This window comes from Coregonus lavaretus, assembly GCF_964263955.1.
Source record: "Coregonus lavaretus genome assembly, chromosome: 6".
Taxonomy (NCBI): Eukaryota; Metazoa; Chordata; class Actinopteri; order Salmoniformes; family Salmonidae; genus Coregonus; species Coregonus lavaretus.
This window is the reverse complement of record NC_139993.1, coordinates 12363668-12384790: the sequence shown is the minus strand read 5'-3', so window position 1 is coordinate 12384790 and position 21123 is coordinate 12363668. Positions and strand designations below refer to the sequence as shown.

Here is a 21123-nt window from a genome sequence, read left to right as displayed (position 1 = left end):
TATTGTGACGAGTACTGAGGATACGAAGAGGCAGGACGCAGACGCAGGAATCAACAATGTAAAGGTTTACTTAACACTGAGCAAGTTAACAACAAAGAGCGAGTACACGACGAGACACTAACAATCACACACAACACAACACTGAACAGTCCAGGGCTATATAGGGGTGGTGATGAGATGATGAGGTGCAGGTGCGCTGGAGGTGATTAGGGTGCGTTGGGTTTCCATTCCGGTGTTGCCGAGGTGGTGCGCTTAGACCGGCGAATCCGAGCGTCGGAGGGGAGCAACGGGAGGAGACATGACAATTATGATGGGGTTAGGGTTAGATAGTTATACTATGCACATGAGGCATTTATAGGTTATATTATTCATAAATAAATAGGTATATAGTTTAAATGACAGAAAATATTGCAGATTGTTTCTTGGGTGATGAGTCTGATGTCATCAAGGAATGTCTAACTTCTTCTATGAGGTTATTACATGAAACTCCCGAGATACAGTTTTTCACAATCACGTGCAAGCAGTTGTGCAGAAGACACAGAACTCTGGCCATTTGCAAAACATAAGGGCCCGATTCCGACCCGAGTTAAGCGTGCGTAAATGGAATGCACTTTTCTCTCAATGCGTATTCTAACCTTGAACTTAAGCATGAGAATAGCGTGCTATTCACCTGCTATTTGTTTTGGCGAAAAAATGAAAGTGTGGCGGAGGTGTGTCTACAGATACGCTGTATTCTGACCTTGACTTAATTTCCTAATAATTCCACCACCTTTACGCGCGAGGAAACCATGAATAAGGTCTAGCAAACCTACCGGTTCCAAGTGGAAAAGGCATCTACTTGATTTGTTTCCTATAGAAATAATACCATTTTCCATGCACTGTAATTTACAACTTGATAAGCGCTATTAATAACAGCTAAGTAAATGAGTAATCCGTTTGGATAAGGTATTTGTAAATATAAATGACACTTGCTTTAGATATATTTTACCTTATAATCGCTGGAGACAAATGTGAAACCAGTCATATGGAAGCAAACTGAAGCATATCCACATATCAACTTTCCCACAGTAAAGTTTATGAAATGCTGTGCCATTACACAGTATTTAAATTATACAGCCTTTTAACTTGTACGGATGGGCACTTTCAAATGTCTTAATTATAGGCCACCCCGACTTTCTCTGTTTCAAATTTCTATCATGTTAAATATTAGCCACTATCAGTATCGAATGTCAGTAGGCCTAATAACAACACATATTCAACTGCCAATTTACTCTTAGTTCCCTTCAGTTGGTATAGCCTACATTATCAGCCGTAACAGTTTGAACTTGACGCATGGCACAATACTTGGCTGTGTCATCACACAGTTCCATGGTTAGTGCAGGCAATAGACGAGGGTATAGCCTACTATTGTACACTATTCTCCTTATGATAATTCTATGTAGACTAATCTTCCAACATTACCATGGTTAAAGAACTGAATGTGGCAATTTTCAGAATCAAACCACCGTTTTCTTTCTTTCGTGCGTAAAGGCTCTCCAAACTAGTTTTTTTTATTATTCATCAATACTTCCCTAACCCTAAATAATCTACAAGATCAGAGTAGTTTTTAATCTACCAATTGGTGCTGAAACGGCGACGAATATACATATATTTAGATGGCTTTCTTTCATTGATCCCTAATATTCTGAACCCGTTCTCGCAATTTACAAAACTCTTTCCATGACATAGACTGACCAGGTGAATCCAGGTGAACGCTTTGATACCTTATTGATGTCACTTGTTAAATCCACTTCAGTCAATGTAGATGAAGGGGAGGAGACAGGTTAAAGAAGGATTTGTAAGCCTTGAGACAATTGAGACATGGATTGTGTATGTGTGCCATTCAGAGGGTGAATGGGCAAGACAAAAGATTGAAGTGACTTTGAACAGTAGTGCCAGGTAGTAGGTGCCAGGTGCACTGGTTTGAGTGTGTCATGAACTTCAATGCTGCTAGGTTTTTCACGCTCAACAGTTTCCCATGTGTATCAAGAATGGTCCACCACCCAAAGGACATCCAGCCAACTTGACACAACTGTGGGAAGCATTGGAGTCAACATGGGCCAGCATCCCTGTGGAACGCTTTCAACACCTTGTAGAGTCCGTGCCCCGACGAATTGAGGCTGTTCTGAGGGCAAAAGAAGGTGCAACGCAATATTAGGAAGGTGTTCCTAATGTTTTGTAGATTCAATGTATTCTATTGAGTCTGTCGACAAAGGTGCACCGTATTTAAAGGGATGCTTAAGATAAATGTACTGAAAACCCTATTGAATTCAATTTATTAAGCGCATGCAAGGGAACCACGCCTGCGAAGCCCGTTACTCACCTTTGTAAGCTAAGTCTAAATACCAACTATTGAGAAGTTAGTAGGAAAGACGTGCACAAGAAAGGTGTAATTTCCTAAGTCGGAATCAGGCCCTAAATGCATTTAAAACTAAAATGTAGTTTACTTCTCATAACATCAAATGGATTCATCAAAACTATAAAATACCATCAAAACTGCAAATACAGTAATCGAAAGACTGCCTGCAAAAATATTTTCACAACCATACATGCCTCTTGAGTCAAGCTGACACAACAGGAAGTTAGTCTGTTTAAAAAAATGTGCAGTCACTAAATCATGACGATCAAAATTGGAAATACAATCTATCAAAAGGTGCAAAGTTATGGAAAATGACTCTCCTTTTATGCATATTTCACCAAACAATTTCATAAACATCAAATATTGTTCCTGATCAAAATAAAATATCCACCTTGTGTGCAGGATTCATTCATCTGTATCATCATGATCCAATTCCATGTATTTAATACGTAGGCTGGTCTGATTATAGGTTTGTAGCCTTTCCATCACCAAGCAGAAAAACAATCCCCAACAGAAAAAAGGAAAGGTGAATACAGTGGAGGAACTGCTGATATGAATGGATAGGCTTCAATTTACACCAAAGGATCACTCTGTAATGTAAGATTACAATCAGGGCCATATTACCGAATGAGCATGCAGGACACGTGCCCTGGGGCCCCCGACCTCTGCTATATTTCACGTGAATTTACACTGATAGAGCCATTTACAATTTTGTGCACTAGTATTTACTGATTGCTGGAAACAGTGAACACATTTGCACAATTTTGTCTTATGTGAGCAAAACACTTTACAGTGAATTTTGTATTCATTGATGACAATTGTATTTCAAGTTTAGGAAAAAGGGGGTCTAAATAATAATATGCCATTTAGCAGACGCTTTTATCCAAAGCGACTTACAGTCATGCGTGCATAATTTTTTTTGTGTATGGGTGGTCCCGGGGTTCGAACCCACTACCTTGGCGTTACAAGCGCCGTGCTCTACCAGCTGAGCTACAGAGGACCACTAAGATGTGCAATCCAAGTAGAAAGGAAATAAAATGATCAGAAGTTATGCAAATGTATTTGAGCATTTGATCACTGATGTTCTGCTATAGGTACGTTTGACCACAGTTCCAAAAAACTGTTTTACGCGATTGAGAAAAACTATAAATATACAAATGATAAACGAGTTATAATGCATCAGCTCCTCCCACTGGGCGTTAGGTGCCTTATTTGTTAGGTGCCTTTCTCGAAACTGAAGGTCACCTTACATAGAAAATTATGAAATAGATATTTTAAACAGACAGAACAAGACAGATAATAAAAAGATTACAGAGGTACAAGGAACAAAGCGCAGGAAGGACTTAGGAGGTTAAACAACAAACAGGGGAATACGTCTGAGGTGCATTCATCAGGGTACAACATTGTGGAACGTTCAGATAAAAATATGGTATGTAGAACAAACATGCCTCTCTGACATGTAGATTAAGGAATCATTTGCCTGAACGTGGCCCAGACATCAACGTGCGCATGCTATCTTAAAATGTGTGTTGAAGGGAAAATAGTTTGTTTGCAGTTTAACTTGATTGGTCATGACATGGCATGCTCTCTCTTTCCCAGGTTCGAGAGCCTGGAGCCTGAGATGAACAACCAGGCGTCACGCGTCGCTGTCGTGAACCAGATCGCCAGGCAGCTGATGCATAATGGACACCCCGGTGAGAAGGACATCAAAGCCCAGCAAGATAAGCTCAACAACAGGCAAGTTGAGCCATTCACAGCCAGACGTCACACTAAGTCCTATCATACAGATGCCGTAGCTTAATTTGATCATCCTGTTGTTGCAGGAAATGCAAACGTATAGTGTATTCAAGGTTTAACAAGGCTTCTACTGAGTGGCGCAGTGGTCTAAGGCACTGCATCGCAGTGCTAACTGTGCCACTAGAGATCCTGGTTCGAATCCAGGCTCTGTCGCAGCCGGCCGCGACCGGGAGACTCATGGGCGGCGCACAATTGGCCCAGCGTCGTCCAGGGTAGGGGAGGGAATGGCCGGCAGGGATGTAGCTCAGTTGATAGAGCATGGCGTTTGCAACGCCAGGGTTGTGGGTTCGATTCCCACGGGGGGGCAGTATAAAAAAATATGTATTCACTAACTGTAAGTCGCTCTGGATAAGAGCGTCTGCTAAATGACTAAAATGTAAAATGTTCTAGGGGGCCTCCCAAGTAGCACAGCGGTCTAAGGCACTGCATTGCAGTGCTGAGGCTCCACTACAGCCTCGGGTTCGATCCCAGGCTGTGTCACAGCTGGCCGTGACCGGGAGCCCCATGGAGCGGTGCACAATTGGCCCAGCGTTGTTAGGGGAGGGTTTGGCAGGTGGGATTTCCTTGGCTCATCGCGCTCTAGTGACTCCTTGTGGCGGGCTGGGCGTCTGCAAGCTAACTTCAGTCGTCAGTTGGACAGTGTTTCCTCCGACACATTAGCGGCTGGCTTCCAGGTTAAGCGAGCAGTGTGTCAAGAAGCAGGTCATGTTTCAGAGGATGCGTGGCTCTCGACCTTCACATCTCCCGAGTCTGTTGGGGAGTTGCAGTGATGAGATGATCGTAACTACCAATTGGATATCAAAGTGGTACAATTTTTTTTATAAATACAACAAGGCTTCTAAAGTTTGGAACTTCCACAAAAAAAAATCTGACTTAATTTGCCCTAATTAAAAATATATCAACCCCTTCTGCTGTTGCTGTAGGATAATTTTCCTGCTGTAGAAAACTGGCTCAAATTAAGATCCTACATCTGTAGCTGATATGTCCCTTAGTGGTGCGCGGGTCAGCTGTTTGTTCACTCTCACCCAGCCGCAATTGCTAATAACCCATCTGCAACCGACCGACTATATGTGATAAAGTGAAAATCTGAGTCCCGCACCCGACCCTAACCCACTAATATAGAAAATGTTGATATGTTTCTACTTATCATTTCCAACATTTTGGTAGGCTATTTGTTAGTCAACATGTCTAGAATTAGATACAGACAGCTTCTCTTTTGTCATTATATGTTGCCCTAGAAGGCTAAATAAACCCCTGCTCACCAGAATAATGTCATAAATTGATAGAATGAATGCTTCAATGTAGTTGACATCAGTGAAGTTTTCTCAGTGATCTCTGCTTCTTTCTCGGCGCAAAGACGTTTAGGGACCGGGGAGCAAATGCAATAACTATTTTTTTTAAACGGGAAAGATTTTCTGTGCAAAATGTTGAAATGATGTCAGTTTGACCGGTTGTAAAGAAATAAAAAGCTGTGAAAACGACCCAGCATGTTTCTGATAAGATTTCAATTTGGCTTGGATGCATATTTCATGTGGTTGAAATACTATCAGCTTTTATGATGCTGATAAAGATAGCACCTCTACAGACTGTATTTAACTGCGCATTCTCTCAAGATGCTAAAAGAAAGAAATCATATCACTCCACTATTGTTCTCGAGTAAACATTTTGCCTACATTTGGTGTATAATTTGACTGCAAGAAATGCTTAATTCTGCAGGAGGTATTAAGGCTATGTGAGAGGTTATAGACCTACAGTTTCCATTTAACCCATCTGAACAGTAGGCTACAGTTCCCTTGACATGCCATAGGCCTATTTGAGGTCTCTGTCTTGTGAATGTCGAATTTGTATAACGCCTCACAATCATCACACATAACACTGCTATCATCCTCTTTTGCCAGAAAATTAATGTTTGGAAAGATCAGGTGAAGTGGTAAAAGAGGATGATAGCATTGTTATGTGTGATGATTGTGAGGCGTTCTACAAATTTGACAGCATATTTTCTCTTATTGAATTAAACTCTGACATTGGCCTTTTTGAGTCCGTGGATCAACGTTAACTTTTTCTGCCCGTTCCCAAAAGCATTTGGCGATTGCCGTGTAGGCTATTTGGCGCGCGTAGAGTTAGACCCTAAGCTTAGGCTTACACTCTAATGCCAAATAGCCTAAAATAATGAAAGAATAACCTCAATGTAGCCTATAGATATAAATTGCACAAGAATTATAAATGTATGAATTTTCTTTTAAATCTCTATTCGCCACCCACCTGCCTGATGACAAATGAAGAAACCAAAAGATGATTAGGTCATTACAATGTAGTTACTTTGCTCATGGTGAGTTTCTAATACCTATTGACTGAAATGGTGCTATTGTGTGTTGGATATCACTGTATCCTTTGAATTGGGAATTGAGCTGAATTGGTTATCATCAAATTAATTTGCCAATGGTTCAGTCAATTTGAGCCTTGGTCTGGCAACAACAGGGTTATGGTGGGTTTGATTCCCGCATGGGCCACATATATTGAAATATGTGTGACTGTCTGTCAACTGGATAAAAGTGTCTGCTAAATGACCATATTTGTATTTATTAATTTGTTCCCCAGATGGAGCCAGTTCCGGGATCTGGCGGACCAGAAGAAAGAGTCTCTAATCTCGGCACTGGGCGTGCAGAACTACCACCTGGACTGCAACGAGACCAAGTCGTGGATCCGCGAGAAGACGAAGGTCATCGAGTCCACCCAGGAGCTAGGCAACGACCTGACGGGTGTCATGGCACTGCAGCGTAAACTCACTGGCATGGAGCGTGACCTGGCTGCCATCGAGGACAAGCTGGGCGACCTGCGCAGCGAGGCCGAGCGGCTGGCCGGCGAGCACCCGGACCAGGCCAAGGCCATCACGGGCCGCCTGGCTGAGATCACCGCCGTGTGGGAGGAGATGAAGGCCACGCTGCGTAACCGCGAGGAGTCCCTTGGCGAGGCCAGCAAGCTGCAGCAGTTCCTGCGCGAGCTGGATGACTTCCAGTCGTGGCTGTCGCGCACACAGACAGCCATTGCCTCGGAGGAGACGCCCAACACGCTGGCCGAGGCCGAGAAGCTGCTAGCGCAGCACGAGGGCATCAAGAACGAGATCCGCAACTACGAGGAAGACTACCAGAAGATGCGCGACATGGGCGAGATGGTGACCCAGGGCCAGACGGATGCCCAGTACATGTTCCTGAGGCAGCGGCTACAGGCCCTGGACACGGGCTGGAACGAGCTGCACAAGATGTGGGAGAACCGGCAGAACCTGCTATCACAGTCCCACGCCTACCAGCTGTTCCTCAGGGACACCAAGCAGGCCGAGGCCTTCCTCAACAACCAGGTACGTTGATTGGTCGATATACCCTTAAACCAGGGTACTGGATTGGTCGTTTCAATTTCCAAAGATCTTAGCCTAGGAATCCAAAGTGAATGGTTCCGTTTCACTATTATTTCATTTCACTGATTCAGTCTCATTAAAAAATATTTAACAGTTTATTTTAAAGACCTCTTTTAGCTGGTATTACCTAATTTTACTAGGCAGGGATGTGGTAACAATGTGTTGTTTTCCATGCCCACCTAGAATCAACTCCCTCTACCCAGGACATGCTGCTGTGCAAATCAAATGCACATATTAAAGTACATTTCAGAAAGTGTCCAATGTGCTTTAGATTGAAATCCAGCAGGGTTGGGTTCTAAATTCTGTTTCAATTCAGTCAATTCAAGATTTTCAGTTTACTCCCTGACTGATTTGAAATTGAATTGACCCCAACCTGGATATCCAGTCTCAGTCACAGGATTTTCTAATAATCCCACTGACTCTCTCTTTCTATAACCCTACTCTTAGGAGTACATGCTGGCCCATACAGAGATGCCCACTACGCTTGAGGGGGCTGAAGGAGCCATCAAGAAGCAGGAGGACTTCATGACCACCATGGACGCCAACGAAGATAAGATAAACGGCGTGGTGGAGGCTGGTAGGCGGCTGGCGAGCGACGGCAACATCAACGCTGACCGCATACAGGAGAGAGCGACGTCTATTGATGACAGGTTAGAAGCCTCTTCTACTATATAGTAACAAATGACACTGGTGGATAGGTCGTCATTTTCGCAGTTACTCTGCTGCGCAGATTAGATCTCACAACACCTGTTGGAGTATTTAATGCCCCAGGAAGCACATTAATATGATAAAGCAATCTCCTGGAAATACCTAGTCAGTTGCACAACTGAATGCATTCAACCAAAATTTATTTTTTATTTTACCCAACCACTCTGAATCAGAGAGGTGCGGGGGGCTGCCTTAATCGTCGTCATCGGCGCCCAGGCAGCAGTTGTTGTTGGGGGTTAACTGCCTTGATCAAGGGCAAAGCAGCAGATTTTTCCACCTTGGGGATTCAAACCAGCAACCTTTCGGTTACTGGCCCAACGCACTTAACCACTAGGCTACCTGCATAGCTTGACTGTGAAAAAAGACTACCCGGAATACCACCAATGGTTAGATATGTGACCACCCACTTATTAGGTTTACAACTACCACAAATGCCAGTACAACACTTGATATTGATCTTTGCATTTACTTGGTAATACATATTGTGATATAAAAAAGTCTGTAGGAAAATCTCCAGAAATGGCACAGACCCAGTTGCAACACTTTGCCACAACCAGCAAGTGGCTTTTATTACTATTTACTGTATGGTACACACAACTGGTAGCTTGTTTGTGGTAGTCACAATTAACAAGGGATCTATTATCCATTATCAAATCTGTTTACCCAACATTTGCACAGGCATAAGAAGAACCGTGAGGCTGCTGTGGAGCTACTGATGAGGCTGAAGGATAACCGGGACCTTCAGAAGTTCCTACAGGATTGCCAAGAGGTCTGCTGCCCAACATGTCTTTCTTGGACCCAGATTAAGCCTACTCCTGGACTAAAAAGCACTTTCAATAGAGATTCTCTTTTTTTTGTCCAGGAATATGCTTAATCTGGATGTGGGAAACCGTCCCTAAGAGTCTAACATTGGTATCAGTCCTGATACTATGAAAATAGGAATACTTACTCTTACTGTTTTACATTTAATACATTTTGTGGCAATGTATGCATAGTGACAGACTGCTTTCAAAGTCTAAGGCAGTCAAATCCAATGACCTACCTACCTTGTGTGTGTGTGCAGCTGTCCCTGTGGATCAACGAGAAGATGCTCACGGCCCAGGACATGTCGTACGACGAGGCCAGGAACCTCCACAGCAAATGGCTCAAGCATCAGGCCTTCATGGCCGAGCTGCAGTCCAACAAGGAGTGGCTGGACAAGATTGAGAAGGTTAGCAAACCAAAATAAGATTCACACTGTCTTGATGATTTTGCATTGTGTACTAAATGAATGAAGTTAATAAGCGCTTCCGATAAAATGAAATGAACATGCTCAGTTATCTACACTTTTAAGTATTCCTAAGTGTATGTTGTCATAAAAATTACATTATTTTAAGACCATAAAATACATATTTCATAAGGCCTTCTTTTGAGGGCCTAGTTCTACACTAATACAGTGTCCTGAAACTCATAGTTTACAGGCCACATCAGGCCTGCAAGCCACATTATGCTGGCTTGCAAAGTGATGTGTAATTCCTATTGGAATCCAGCCAGAGTGGGGATATCCAACATTTAGAATTTGTATTCACCCGCAACCTGCATTCAGAATCACTTCCAGGGTTGGGAAGACTAAGGTATGGGACTACCTTAAACACCTAAACTGGAACAACAATTTCAGTAACGGTTACAATAAGTCCAAGTAACAGATTTGAATAGTTTAGAAAAATGTATGTTATTTATATTTGAGTAGCATACGATTAATTAATCAATCAATGTACATGCAAAAACATAGATATTGAAACAAACAATTTAAAAAATCTACCTGCAATAGTGCATGCTGGGAAATATGATAATGATGAGCGTGTTTTTTTCCCAACTCTGGTTATTAACACCAACTGTGGGGTTATTTTACACCACTGAATGTTAATTTAACTCTTTAAAGTGTCAACACTATAAATGTTACACTATAAAATAACACTAGTTAACACTAGCCAATTTGCTGTGTGCTATGAAAGGGACACATCTGCAGGCTTTCATACATTTCAAGAACCTTTTAGAATTCTGAAGAACCGTAGGTTTTTTATCGGGCAAGAATTCTCCAAGGAACCTTAAGATCTGAGGACAATCAGAGAGGGGGCTTATTATTGTGGCCCAGGTTTGTTGTCAATTTTTGCTCGATCTTGCATGCTTTCTCAAACAGCTGTAACTGTATATGCATTCGTAATTCTTGAGTTGGGCTCTGGGATGTAACAACCGTTGAGCATCTGATCTTATGGTTGATTCTGGAGGAAAGGGGTTGAGTGTGTTAGAGTATGTGCGTGTGTGTTTAACCCACATCTGTTGCAAGGGGGTAAGGATGTTAGGGAGAATATAGGATGAACCACAATAATTGTTTGCTAAAATAATAATTGCTTGTCAAAAATGTAATGTAATACAATGGCAATCCGGGTTATAGGTTAAAATCCTACGCATGAACTGCCGACATTATTATGCATATTAATTGATAATGATGGAAAAGAAGATATGCAAGATATTTGAATAGATACAGTGAGGGAAAAAAGTATTTGATACCCTGCTGATTTTGTACGTTTGCCCACTGACAAAGAAATGATCAGTCTATAATTTTAATGGTAGGTTTATTTGAACAGTGAGAGACAGAATAACAACAAAAAAATCCAGAAAAACACATGTCAAAAATGTTATAAATGTATTTGCATTTTAATGAGGGAAATAAGTATTTGACCCCTCTGCAAAACATGACAGTACTTGGTGGAAAAACCCTTGTTGGCAATCACAGAGGTCAGACGTTTCTTGTAGTTGGCCACCAGGTTTGCACAAATCTCAGGAGGGATTTTGTCCCACTCCTCTTTGCAGATCTTCTCCAAGTAATTAAGGTTTCGAGCCTGACGTTTGGCAACTTGAACCTTCAGCTCCCTCCACAGATTTTATATGGGATTAAGGTCTGGAGACTGTCTAGGCCACTCCAGGACCTTAATGTGCTTCTTCTTGAGCCACTCCTTTGTTGCCTTGGCCGTGTGCTTTGGGTCATTGTCATGCTGGAATACCCATCCACGACCCATTTTCCCTGGCTGAGGGAAGGAGGTTCTCACTCAATATTTGACGGTACATGGCCCCGTCCCCATCGTCCCTTTGATGCAGTGAAGTTGTCCTGTCCCCCCCAGAAAAACACCCCCAAAGCATAATGTTTCCACCTCCATGTTTGACGGTGAGGATGGTGTTCTTGGGGTCATAGGCAGCATTCCTCCTCCTCCAAACACGGCGAGTTGAGTTGATGCCAAAGAGCTCCATTTTGGTCTCATCTGACCACAACACTTTCACCCAGTTCTCCTCTGAATCATTCAGATGTTCATTGGCAAACTTCAGACGGGCATGTATATGTGCTTTCTTGAGCAGGGGGACCTTGCGGGCGCTGCAGGATTTCAGTCCTTCACGGCGTAGTGTGTTACCAATTGTTTTCTTGGTGACTATGGTCCCAGCTGCCTTGAGATCATTGACAAGATCCTCCCATGTAGTTCTGGGCTGATTCCTCACCGTTCTCATGATCATTGCAACTCCACGAGGTGAGATCTTGCATGGAGCCCCAGGCCGAGGGAGATTGACAGTTATTTTGTGTTTCTTCCATTTGCGAATAATCGCACCAACTGTTGTCACCTTCTCACCAAGCTGCTTGGCGATGGTCTTGTAGCCCATTCCAGCCTTGTGTAGGTCTACAATCTTGTCCCTGACATCCTTGGAGAGCTCTTTGGTCTTGGCCATGGTGGAGAGTTTGGAATCTGATTGATTTATTGCTTCTGTGGACGTCTTTTATACAGGTAACAAGCTGAGATTAGGAGCACTCCCTTTAAGAGTGTGCTCCTAATCTCAGCTCGTTACCTGTATAAAAGACACCTGGGAGCCAGCAATCTTTCTGATTGAGAGGGGGTCAAATACTTATTTCCCTCATTAAAATACAAAACAATTTTTTACATTTTTGACATGCGTTTTTCTGGATTTTTGTATTGTTATTCTGTCTCTCACTGTTCAAATAAACCTACCATTAAAATTATAGACTGATAATTTCTTTGTCAGTGGGCAAACGTACAAAATCAGCAGGGGGTCAAATACTTTCTTCCCTCACTGTATATATTTTTAAATAGCTATATATATTGAGGTGAGAGCATTGGAAATGCTCAGGAGTAAAAACAAACAAAATAGAATTATTGTAAAATTGACTGTGTCCATAAAATGTATATAGTATGTATAAGCTGGAAGTAGAGGCCTAAGCATTGTTGTTCACTAGTTTACTCCAATTAGGGGGGGAAAAGATCAGAGGAAGAACCATTTAAGAACTTTTATTTTTTTCAGTGTAGGCAGAGAACATAATAATAAACGGTCTCAATTTCCTTTAGCTTTTCCTTTTAGCATTACTTTATGTAAAATATTCAACTCACTTTTAGCTATAATCAGTACTGTACACTCACCGGCCAGTTTATTAGGTACACCACCCCGTTCAGTGAGTCATGTGGCCGTGGATTGCTATATAAAGCAGGCAGACATGCATCAAGGCATTCAGTTACTGTTCGATTGAATGTTAGAATGGGGGAAAAAAAGTGACCTAAGCGACTTTGAACGTGGTATGATTGTCGGTGCCAGTCGCGCCAAATCCAGTATCTCAGAAACGGCCGCCCTCCTGGGCTTTTCACGCACGACAGTGTCTAGGGTTTACCAAGAGTGGTGCGACAAACAAAAAACATCCAGTCAGCGGCAGTCCTGTGGGCGAAAATAGCTTGTTGATGAGAGAGGTCGAAGGAGAATGGCAAGAATCGTGCAAGCTAACAGGCAGGGCACAAACAGACAACAGCGGTGAGCAGAACGGCATTTCGGAATGCACAACTCGTCTATCCTTGTCACGGATGGGCTATTTCAGCAGACGACCACACCGGGTTCCACTCCTATCAGCTAAAAACAAGAAGAAGTCGAAGGAGAATGGCAAGAATCGTGCAAGCTAACAGGCAGGGCACAAACAGACAACAGCGGTGAGCAGAACGTCATTTCGGAATGCACAACTCGTCTATCCTTGTCACCGATGGGCTATTGCAGCAGACGACCACACCGGGTTCCACTCCTATCAGCTAAAAACAAGAAGAAGTGGGCACACGATGACAAACACTGGACAAATGAGGAGTGGAAAAACATTGCCTGGGTCTTGACAGCGAGTTCAGTTTACTTGAAAGGCATGCACGGTCCCCAGACCTCAACCCAATAGAGCATATTTGGGATGAGACGGAGCGGGCTGTTCGCAGCATGAATGTACCGCCATCCAATCTGCCGCAACTGCGTGATGCCATCGCGCCAGCATGGACCAACTTCCCTGTGGAACGTTTCTGACACCTTGTAGAATTCCCTGAAGAATTCAGGCTGTTCTGGAGGCAAAGGGTCCGACCCGGTACTAGATGAGTGTACCTAATAAACTTCCTGTTGAGTGTTTGTACCCACTTTAATTACCCAACTGATTATAACTATCCTATACTCACTAACTGCCCTATGATACCCTCTTCAAAGCACATGGGGTGACCCCACCATAACTAACCGACTGTACTGTATTTTCTCTCTGTATATTTTGTTATTGTAGCCAAGTGAAATTCCTGGTACATTCTGATTCTGATTCTTTCCTCGCCAGGATGGGATGCAGCTGGTGTCGGAGAAGCCTGAGACAGAGTCGGTGGTTAAGGAGAAGCTCTCAGCCCTCCAGAAGATGTGGGAAGAGTTGGAGTCTACCACCCAGGCCAAGGCCCAGGGCCTGTTTGACGCCAACAAGGCCGAGCTGTTCACACAAAGCTGTGCCGACCTGGACAAGTGGCTGGGTGGCCTGGAGGGCCAGATTCAATCGGACGACTACGGCAAAGACCTGACCAGCGTCAACATCCTGCTCAAGAAGCAGCAGGTATTGTACATGGTGGAGCATGCGTCGTTGTAACTGAATTTATAAATAATGTTGGCATTAATAAAATAATAATGCAAAATTATAATAATAATGATTTAAATAAATTGGCTTCAATTGGTTTTAAACAACAAAAAAATGATGGCATCAATTGGTCTCATCTGAAAATCTTGGTTAAGAAGCCATGGATGTTGACTTAGTGGCCTGGGCCCTGCCTGGAACATCATCTAGGGGAAACACTGTGTTAAAAATGTTCTCCTCCCTCTCCCCGGTGGCCCCTAGATATTGGAGAACCAGGTGGAGGTCCGTCAGAGGGAGGTGGTGGAGCTGCAGAGCCAGGCACTGGTCCTCAGCCAGGAAGGGAAGGACACGGAGGAGGTGGACGGCCAGAGACAGATGGTGGAGCACAAGTTCAAAGAGCTACTGGACCCACTGAGGAAGAGAAAGAACTTCCTGGTGGCCTCCCGCGAGATCCACCAGTTCAACCGGGACGTGGAGGACGAGATTGTGAGTTGATAGTTGATTGAGCTGCCTCCTGGGGGCGTACTGTGTGTTTGTGTGTGTGTTTGTGTGTGTGTGTGTTTTTGGTTTTCTGATAGTAAAACAAGGAAAATTCGAACAAGTGGGGACATTTCAGTTTTCAGGGGAAATGGAAAGAGAGCCTGTGACGCGACTTCCGGTTTGGGACGTTAACAAGGCGACACTCCGTCTTAACTCCTCCTCCAAATGTACTGGATTGGTTGAACAGTGCAGAAGAGAACCTCCCCAGACAGTTTGTTTCCTTCTCGTCAAGATCAGTATGTAGGGGATCTAGTTTCAGGCGTTTCTTTTACGCCTGCTACGTTAGGGTTAGGGTTAGGTTAGGGGTTAGGGAAAATACGATTTTGAATGGGAATCAATTGTTTAGTCCCCACAAGAATAGTAAAACAAACCTGTGTGTGTGCTTTATTTGTTCTGGTACTTTCATTCAATGCACTTAATAATCTATTTGGCTTGTCCATTTTAGCTTTGGGTCGAAGAGAGGATGCCAATTGCAACCTCCACAGATCATGGTCACAACCTGCAGACCGTTCAACTGCTTATCAAGAAAAACCAGGTATGTGTATTTTTGTCATCGGTTGAACATGTCACTTTACAAGGAAGTCACACTTAGGCCCAAATTAAGCACCATTCTATTTTTGTGAATACGTTTATGCACCTATTTATAAGCAAAATTAGCGTTGTTAGTGTCAGTGTTAAAGTCACATCTCGATTGGTGTTCAGCATTTACCCACTTTTTTATCACTACATCACTGATAAGGTGTCCGTATAGTGCCTGCATAGGTCTGTTATCCTATTGCTACCAAGTCATTTAAACAAATATATTGAATGGTATCATACCTAGCAAAGAGTTTCACTCTCTTATTGAGTTTTAATTGAGATATGGGAAACGACAGATTGGTGTCCTCTCCAGCGGGTGTACACTACAGAAATAGGGCTCCTGCCCTTTGAGCCGTTCAGGCAAGGCTTACTTACTTACTAATTACAGTACTTACTTGAAGTGCATCTACTGTATTGTACTCTATTGGTATTGTGTATCTAGTATTTTAATGTATTGCTGACATTACAAAATGAATTTCCATGGAAATGGGCAATAAAAGTATTGTATGCCCTTCTCAGACCTTGCAGAAGGAGATCCAGGGACACCAGCCCCGGTTTGACGACATTTTCGAGCGGAGCGAGAGCCTGCTGATGGAGGACAGCCTTGCCGTGGAGGCCATCCGCCAGCGCCTGGCCGACCTGCAACAGCTGTGGGGCCTGATGATTGAGGAGACAGAGAAGCGTCACGCCCGACTGGAGGAGGCCCACAATGCCCAGAAGTACTACTTTGATGCCGCCGAGGCTGAGGCCTGGATGAGCGAGCAGGAGTTGTACATGATGTCTGAGGAGAAGGCCAAGGTACTAGGGTGTTGTTATTGCGTGCGTGCGCTGTACTGATAATATTGCTTCTAACATGGAATTCCCAAAAGTGCTAAAAACAGGTGTCTTTCCCTCTTAGGATGAGCAGAGCTCCGTAGCCATGCTGAAGAAGCACCAGATTGTGGAGCAGTCGGTGGAGGACTACGCTGAGACAGTCCATCAGCTCTCCAAGACCAGCAGAGGCCTGACAGCTGCAGGACATCCAGAGAGGTCAGTGAGAGAGCCCAGAGTGAAGCCAGAGAAATAGAATGTCACTTAATATAGCCGCCCGTCAAGGAACGTTGACCTGAATAGGAATGTCCGATCTAGTAATAGTATTTCTATGAGTGAAGCATTCATTAGACCGGAGTGTGGTGTGTATGCATATTTTTGTTTCAGCTTAACCATAACAGACCTGATTTCACTAACGAAAGCCTTGATTGCAGACCATGACTAGTTTATTAGTTTGATCAGGGGTGTCAGTATTGGGCTGGAACAAGAACATGTTTTTTAGCAACAAAAAAAAAAAGATTACTCTTGTTAACCCCATCCACTGATCATTGAACTCTTGATTTCTGTTTGTGTGGGCAGTGAGAGGATTGGCATGCGTCAGTCTCAGGTGGACAAGCTCTATGCTGGCATGAAGGACCTGTCTGAGGAGAGGCGGGGCAAACTGGACGAGAGGTTCCGCCTGTTCCAGCTCAACCGCGAGGTTGACGACTTGGAGCAGTGGATTGCCGAGCGGGAGGTGGTGGCCGGATCTCATGAGCTGGGACAGGACTACGAGCATGTCACTGTAAGCTACGTCACCTGACAAACCCCACCCTCTCACTCCTGGTGCTGTCAGGTGGGAAAAACATAGGCCGCATTCCAGGCCATCTGCAAAGCAGCCACGTTGCACAAATTGACCAATAATTGAATGCCACATCATCTACATTGCAGTTGGGCATCATATCTCAATATCCTATTGATACGGTTGACATGTTTAACACTTATCCAGGTGTTGTGAGCTTTGGTGTGTGACTGCTTTGCAAATGGTCTGTAACGCGGCCATAGACTGATTTCAGTACTGTCCATTTGATACCACCATTACCTTTTAGTAGGCAAGACAGGGCAGTACAGTGTATAATTGTGTTAAAGGTCCTCATTCTCCTCCTCTCCATCCATCTATCCATCCACAGATGCTCCAGGAGCGCTTCCGGGAGTTTGCCCGCGACACAGGCAACATCGGCCAGGAGCGTGTGGATGCCGTCAACCGTCTGGCCGACGAGCTGATTAATGCGGGCCACGCAGATGCCGCCACGGTGGCCGAGTGGAAGGACGGCCTCAACGAGGCCTGGGCTGACCTGCTGGAGCTCATCGACACGCGTACGCAGATCCTGGCCGCCTCTTACGAGCTACACAAGTTCTACCACGATGCCAAGGAGATCCTGGGCCGCATCCTGGACAAACACAAGAAGCTTCCAGAGGAGGTGGGACGTGACCAGAACACGGTGGAGACACTGCAGCGGATGCACACCACCTTTGAGCATGACATCCAGGCCCTGGGAACACAGGTAGATACTGTACATAGCTAATATATCCCTGTAGCTCACTGCACCAGATCACTGCACTGCTGAATACTCCAAAAATGAAATCTCATGTTATTATTAGTAGTGGGCACCAATATTGATAATTCACTATGATATTGATATTGATAATCTACACTAATCTACACTATTATGTAAAAGAGGACACATGACTGCAGACACAAAACCCTCTCACAGGCTCTCAATTTAGCATACTTAACTGCCTGCTGATGGGTCACCAACTGGCTTCCCATTGTATTCAAACTGACCCCCAGATGGCAATCCTAATGGGCAATCAGCAAGCCGTTGTCTGAGCTTCACAGAGCCATGGAAATGAACAGAAAATGAAACAATCACACAGTTCAAATGTTATTCATTAAACCGATATGATTTAAACCAATATCAATATAGATTTTCAATATCGGTGCACATCACTAGTAATTATTAACCTGTTAATTACACATAGCCTGTAATTTAATGTAAATACCAGGCAGCGGAAGGTAGCGTAATTGTAGAATAAAACGCATTAAAGCGACTTGTGCTCGGACCTTCAGGTGAGGCAGCTGCAGGAGGATGCCGTCCGCCTCCAGTCGGCCTACGCCGGCGACAAGGCAGACGACATCCAGCGGAGGGAGAGCGAGGTGCTGGAGGCCTGGAATACCCTGCTGGAGGCCTGCAATGGCCGTAGGGTCCACCTCCTGGACACGGGCGACAAATTCCGCTTCTTCAGCATGGTGCGCGACCTCATGCTGTGGATGGAGGACGTCATCCGTCTCATCGAAGCCCAGGAGAATCCAAGGTAAATTAGTCTTGTACTTTGCTAGGTTGGGTTCAATTCCATTTCAATTCAGTCAATTCAGGAGGTAAACTGAAATTCCTATTCCAATCGGAGGTTTGTATACTGATATCCTGATCTGTGTGTGTGTGTGTGTGTGTGTGTACGTGCGTGTGTGTTCTCCTTTCTCTGCACAGGGATGTGTCCTCGGTGGAGTTGTTGATGAACAACCACCAGGGCATCAAGGCTGAGATCGACGCCCGCAACGACAGCTTCACCGCCTGCATCGAGTTGGGCAAGTCTCTGCTAGCCAGAAAGCACTATGCATCAGAGGAGGTAAGTTCCATAGCCAAACCAATGCTATGCTACTGCAGGGCAGCCCATGAGCCATTTGCGGACCACTGCTCTTTCTCAATTGAAATATGTCCTCGTCTCCTTTCTTTCTTTGCACTGGTCTGAATGAACTGACCAGGTGAAAGCCAGCCTAATGATGAGGTTCCACCATATTGTTTTGCCAGTACTTAAATGGTCCCTTTGGGGAAATTAATTTGACAGCCCTATGTTACTGGGTCGTTCTACCAATTTGGTGCCTTTTGAGATGTGTAACTTGGTGAAAATAAACTTTGGATTTCACGTAATTTTAACATTCTGTCATAAAGAGCACATGTTCCACTTAATAAAAAACATGTTTTTGCATCTCAAGAGGTTTAATGAAAAAACTACTATAGTAAGTGCCTATTAAGTGCCAAATAAAGTAATAATAATAATAATAATATGCCATTTAGCAGACGCTTTTATCCAAAGCGACTTACAGTCATGCGTGCATACATTTTTGTGTATGGGTGGTCCCGGGGATCGAACCCACTACCTTGGCGTTACAAGCGCCGTGCTCTACCAGCTGAGCTACAGAGGACCACAAAGTAACAGTGTTGACCAGAACAGAGTTGACTATTTCATCTTAAATTAGCCATAAATCCCCTTGTGACAGGGGAAATGGAAGCTTGTTATATGCAACAGGGAGGTGCAATTGAATGCAGGTTTCACAAAAAAATATTTAACAAAAAATATTTAACAGGATTGACGTGTTATGCTCGACCCACTCAGTTTTCCACCACAAAACACCAGAAAATGGCCAAAAAGAGTAGAACCATCTCACCTGCTTTTACACTATGATTTGAGTATTAGATGTTCAAGGTTTCTTTTGATTTTGATATTTTTTAAGGAATAGTTTCACCATATTAATACAAGAGTTCAGTTCACATAACACGGTTGACATTCAAATGAGGGACAGGTTTTTTTTAAAGCTTAAAATGAATCACTAATCATATGAAATCAATAATAATCTTCAGAAATAACTTTGTCAAAGAAATAAATAACTAGGGCTTTACAATGATGGTGAAAACCTGGAGAAATGTTGGGGTGAAGTGGGTTAAAATCTTCCTGGAAGTCACAGAGGGTGCACAGAGGGATGTCAAAATGCTGAATCTTCGCACTTTAACAAGTCTTTATTCATATTCAAATCTTTATTAAAGGGCACTTCAGGCTTTTAAAATTAAATATTGGTGCATCATTTCTACTTAAAATAAAAAAAGGCACTCATTTCGTGGAATGACCCTACCGCATTGTAGCCTCTTCAAGTTTTAATGTATTGCATTGTTTGTATCTGATGATACCCAATGTTAAAAGATAATAATGTGTTGCTCTGTCCTCTGTTTAGATCAAAGATAAGTTACTACAGTTGATGGACAAGAGGAAAGACATGATTGACAAGTGGGAGGACCGACGGGAGTGGTTAAGACTGAGTAAGGATTTTCATTCATACTTTCCCATATGCTATTGGATGGAATCTTGTCACTAGTTGGGCATATCCAGTCCCACTGGACAAATGTAATTTGTCATTGTATTGTGACATGCAATTATTTATACAGTGGGGAAAAAAAGTATTTAGTCAGCCACCAATTGTGCAAGTTCTCCCACTTAAAAAGATGAGAGAGGCCTGTAATTATCATCATAGGTACACGTCAACTATGACAGACAAAATGAGAAAAAAAAATCCAGAAAATCACATTGCAGGATTTATAATGAATTTATTTGCAAATTATGGTGGAAAATAAGTATTTGGTCAATAACAAAAGTTTCTCAATACTTTGTTATATACCCTTTGTTGGCAATGACACAGGTCAAACGTTTTCTGTAAGTCTTCACAAGGTTTTCACACACTGTTGCTGGTATTTTGGCCCATTCCTCCATGCAGATCTCCTCTAGAGCAGTGATGTTTTGGGGCTGTCGCTGGGCAACACGGACTTTCAACTCCCTCCAAAGATTTTCTATGGGGTTGAGATCTGGAGACTGGCTAGGCCACTCCAGGACCTTGAAATGCTTCTTACGAAGCCACTCCTTCGTTGCTCGGGCGGTGTGTTTGGGATCATTGTCATGCTGAAAGACCCAGCCACATTTCATCTTCAATGCCCTTGCTGATGGAAGGAGGTTTTCACTCAAAATCTCACGATACATGGCCCCATTCATTCTTTCCTTTACACGGATCAGTCGTCCTGGTCCCTTTGCAGAAAAACAGCCTCAAAGCATGATGTTTCCACCCCCATGCTT

The 21123-nt window shown here is 43.6% G+C and overlaps 1 protein-coding gene across 2 annotated transcripts in view; it reads left to right on the top strand.

Annotated features, from left to right (window-relative positions):
• LOC311131280 (spectrin beta chain, non-erythrocytic 1) overlaps positions 1-21123 on the top strand; it is a 113328-nt gene that overhangs the window by 74857 nt on the left and 17348 nt on the right. For both annotated transcript variants that reach the window (XM_084164168.1, XM_084164169.1), the window contains 15 exons: positions 3998-4135; positions 6794-7550; positions 8055-8257; positions 8994-9084; positions 9379-9525; positions 13975-14238; positions 14518-14742; positions 15242-15331; positions 15895-16173; positions 16274-16404; positions 16765-16969; positions 17355-17729; positions 18296-18540; positions 18714-18852; positions 20234-20318. In XM_084164168.1, coding sequence (XP_084020294.1) covers positions 3998-4135; positions 6794-7550; positions 8055-8257; positions 8994-9084; positions 9379-9525; positions 13975-14238; positions 14518-14742; positions 15242-15331; positions 15895-16173; positions 16274-16404; positions 16765-16969; positions 17355-17729; positions 18296-18540; positions 18714-18852; positions 20234-20318 — 3374 coding nt within the window. The remainder of the gene's footprint in view (positions 1-3997; positions 4136-6793; positions 7551-8054; positions 8258-8993; positions 9085-9378; positions 9526-13974; positions 14239-14517; positions 14743-15241; positions 15332-15894; positions 16174-16273; positions 16405-16764; positions 16970-17354; positions 17730-18295; positions 18541-18713; positions 18853-20233; positions 20319-21123) is intronic.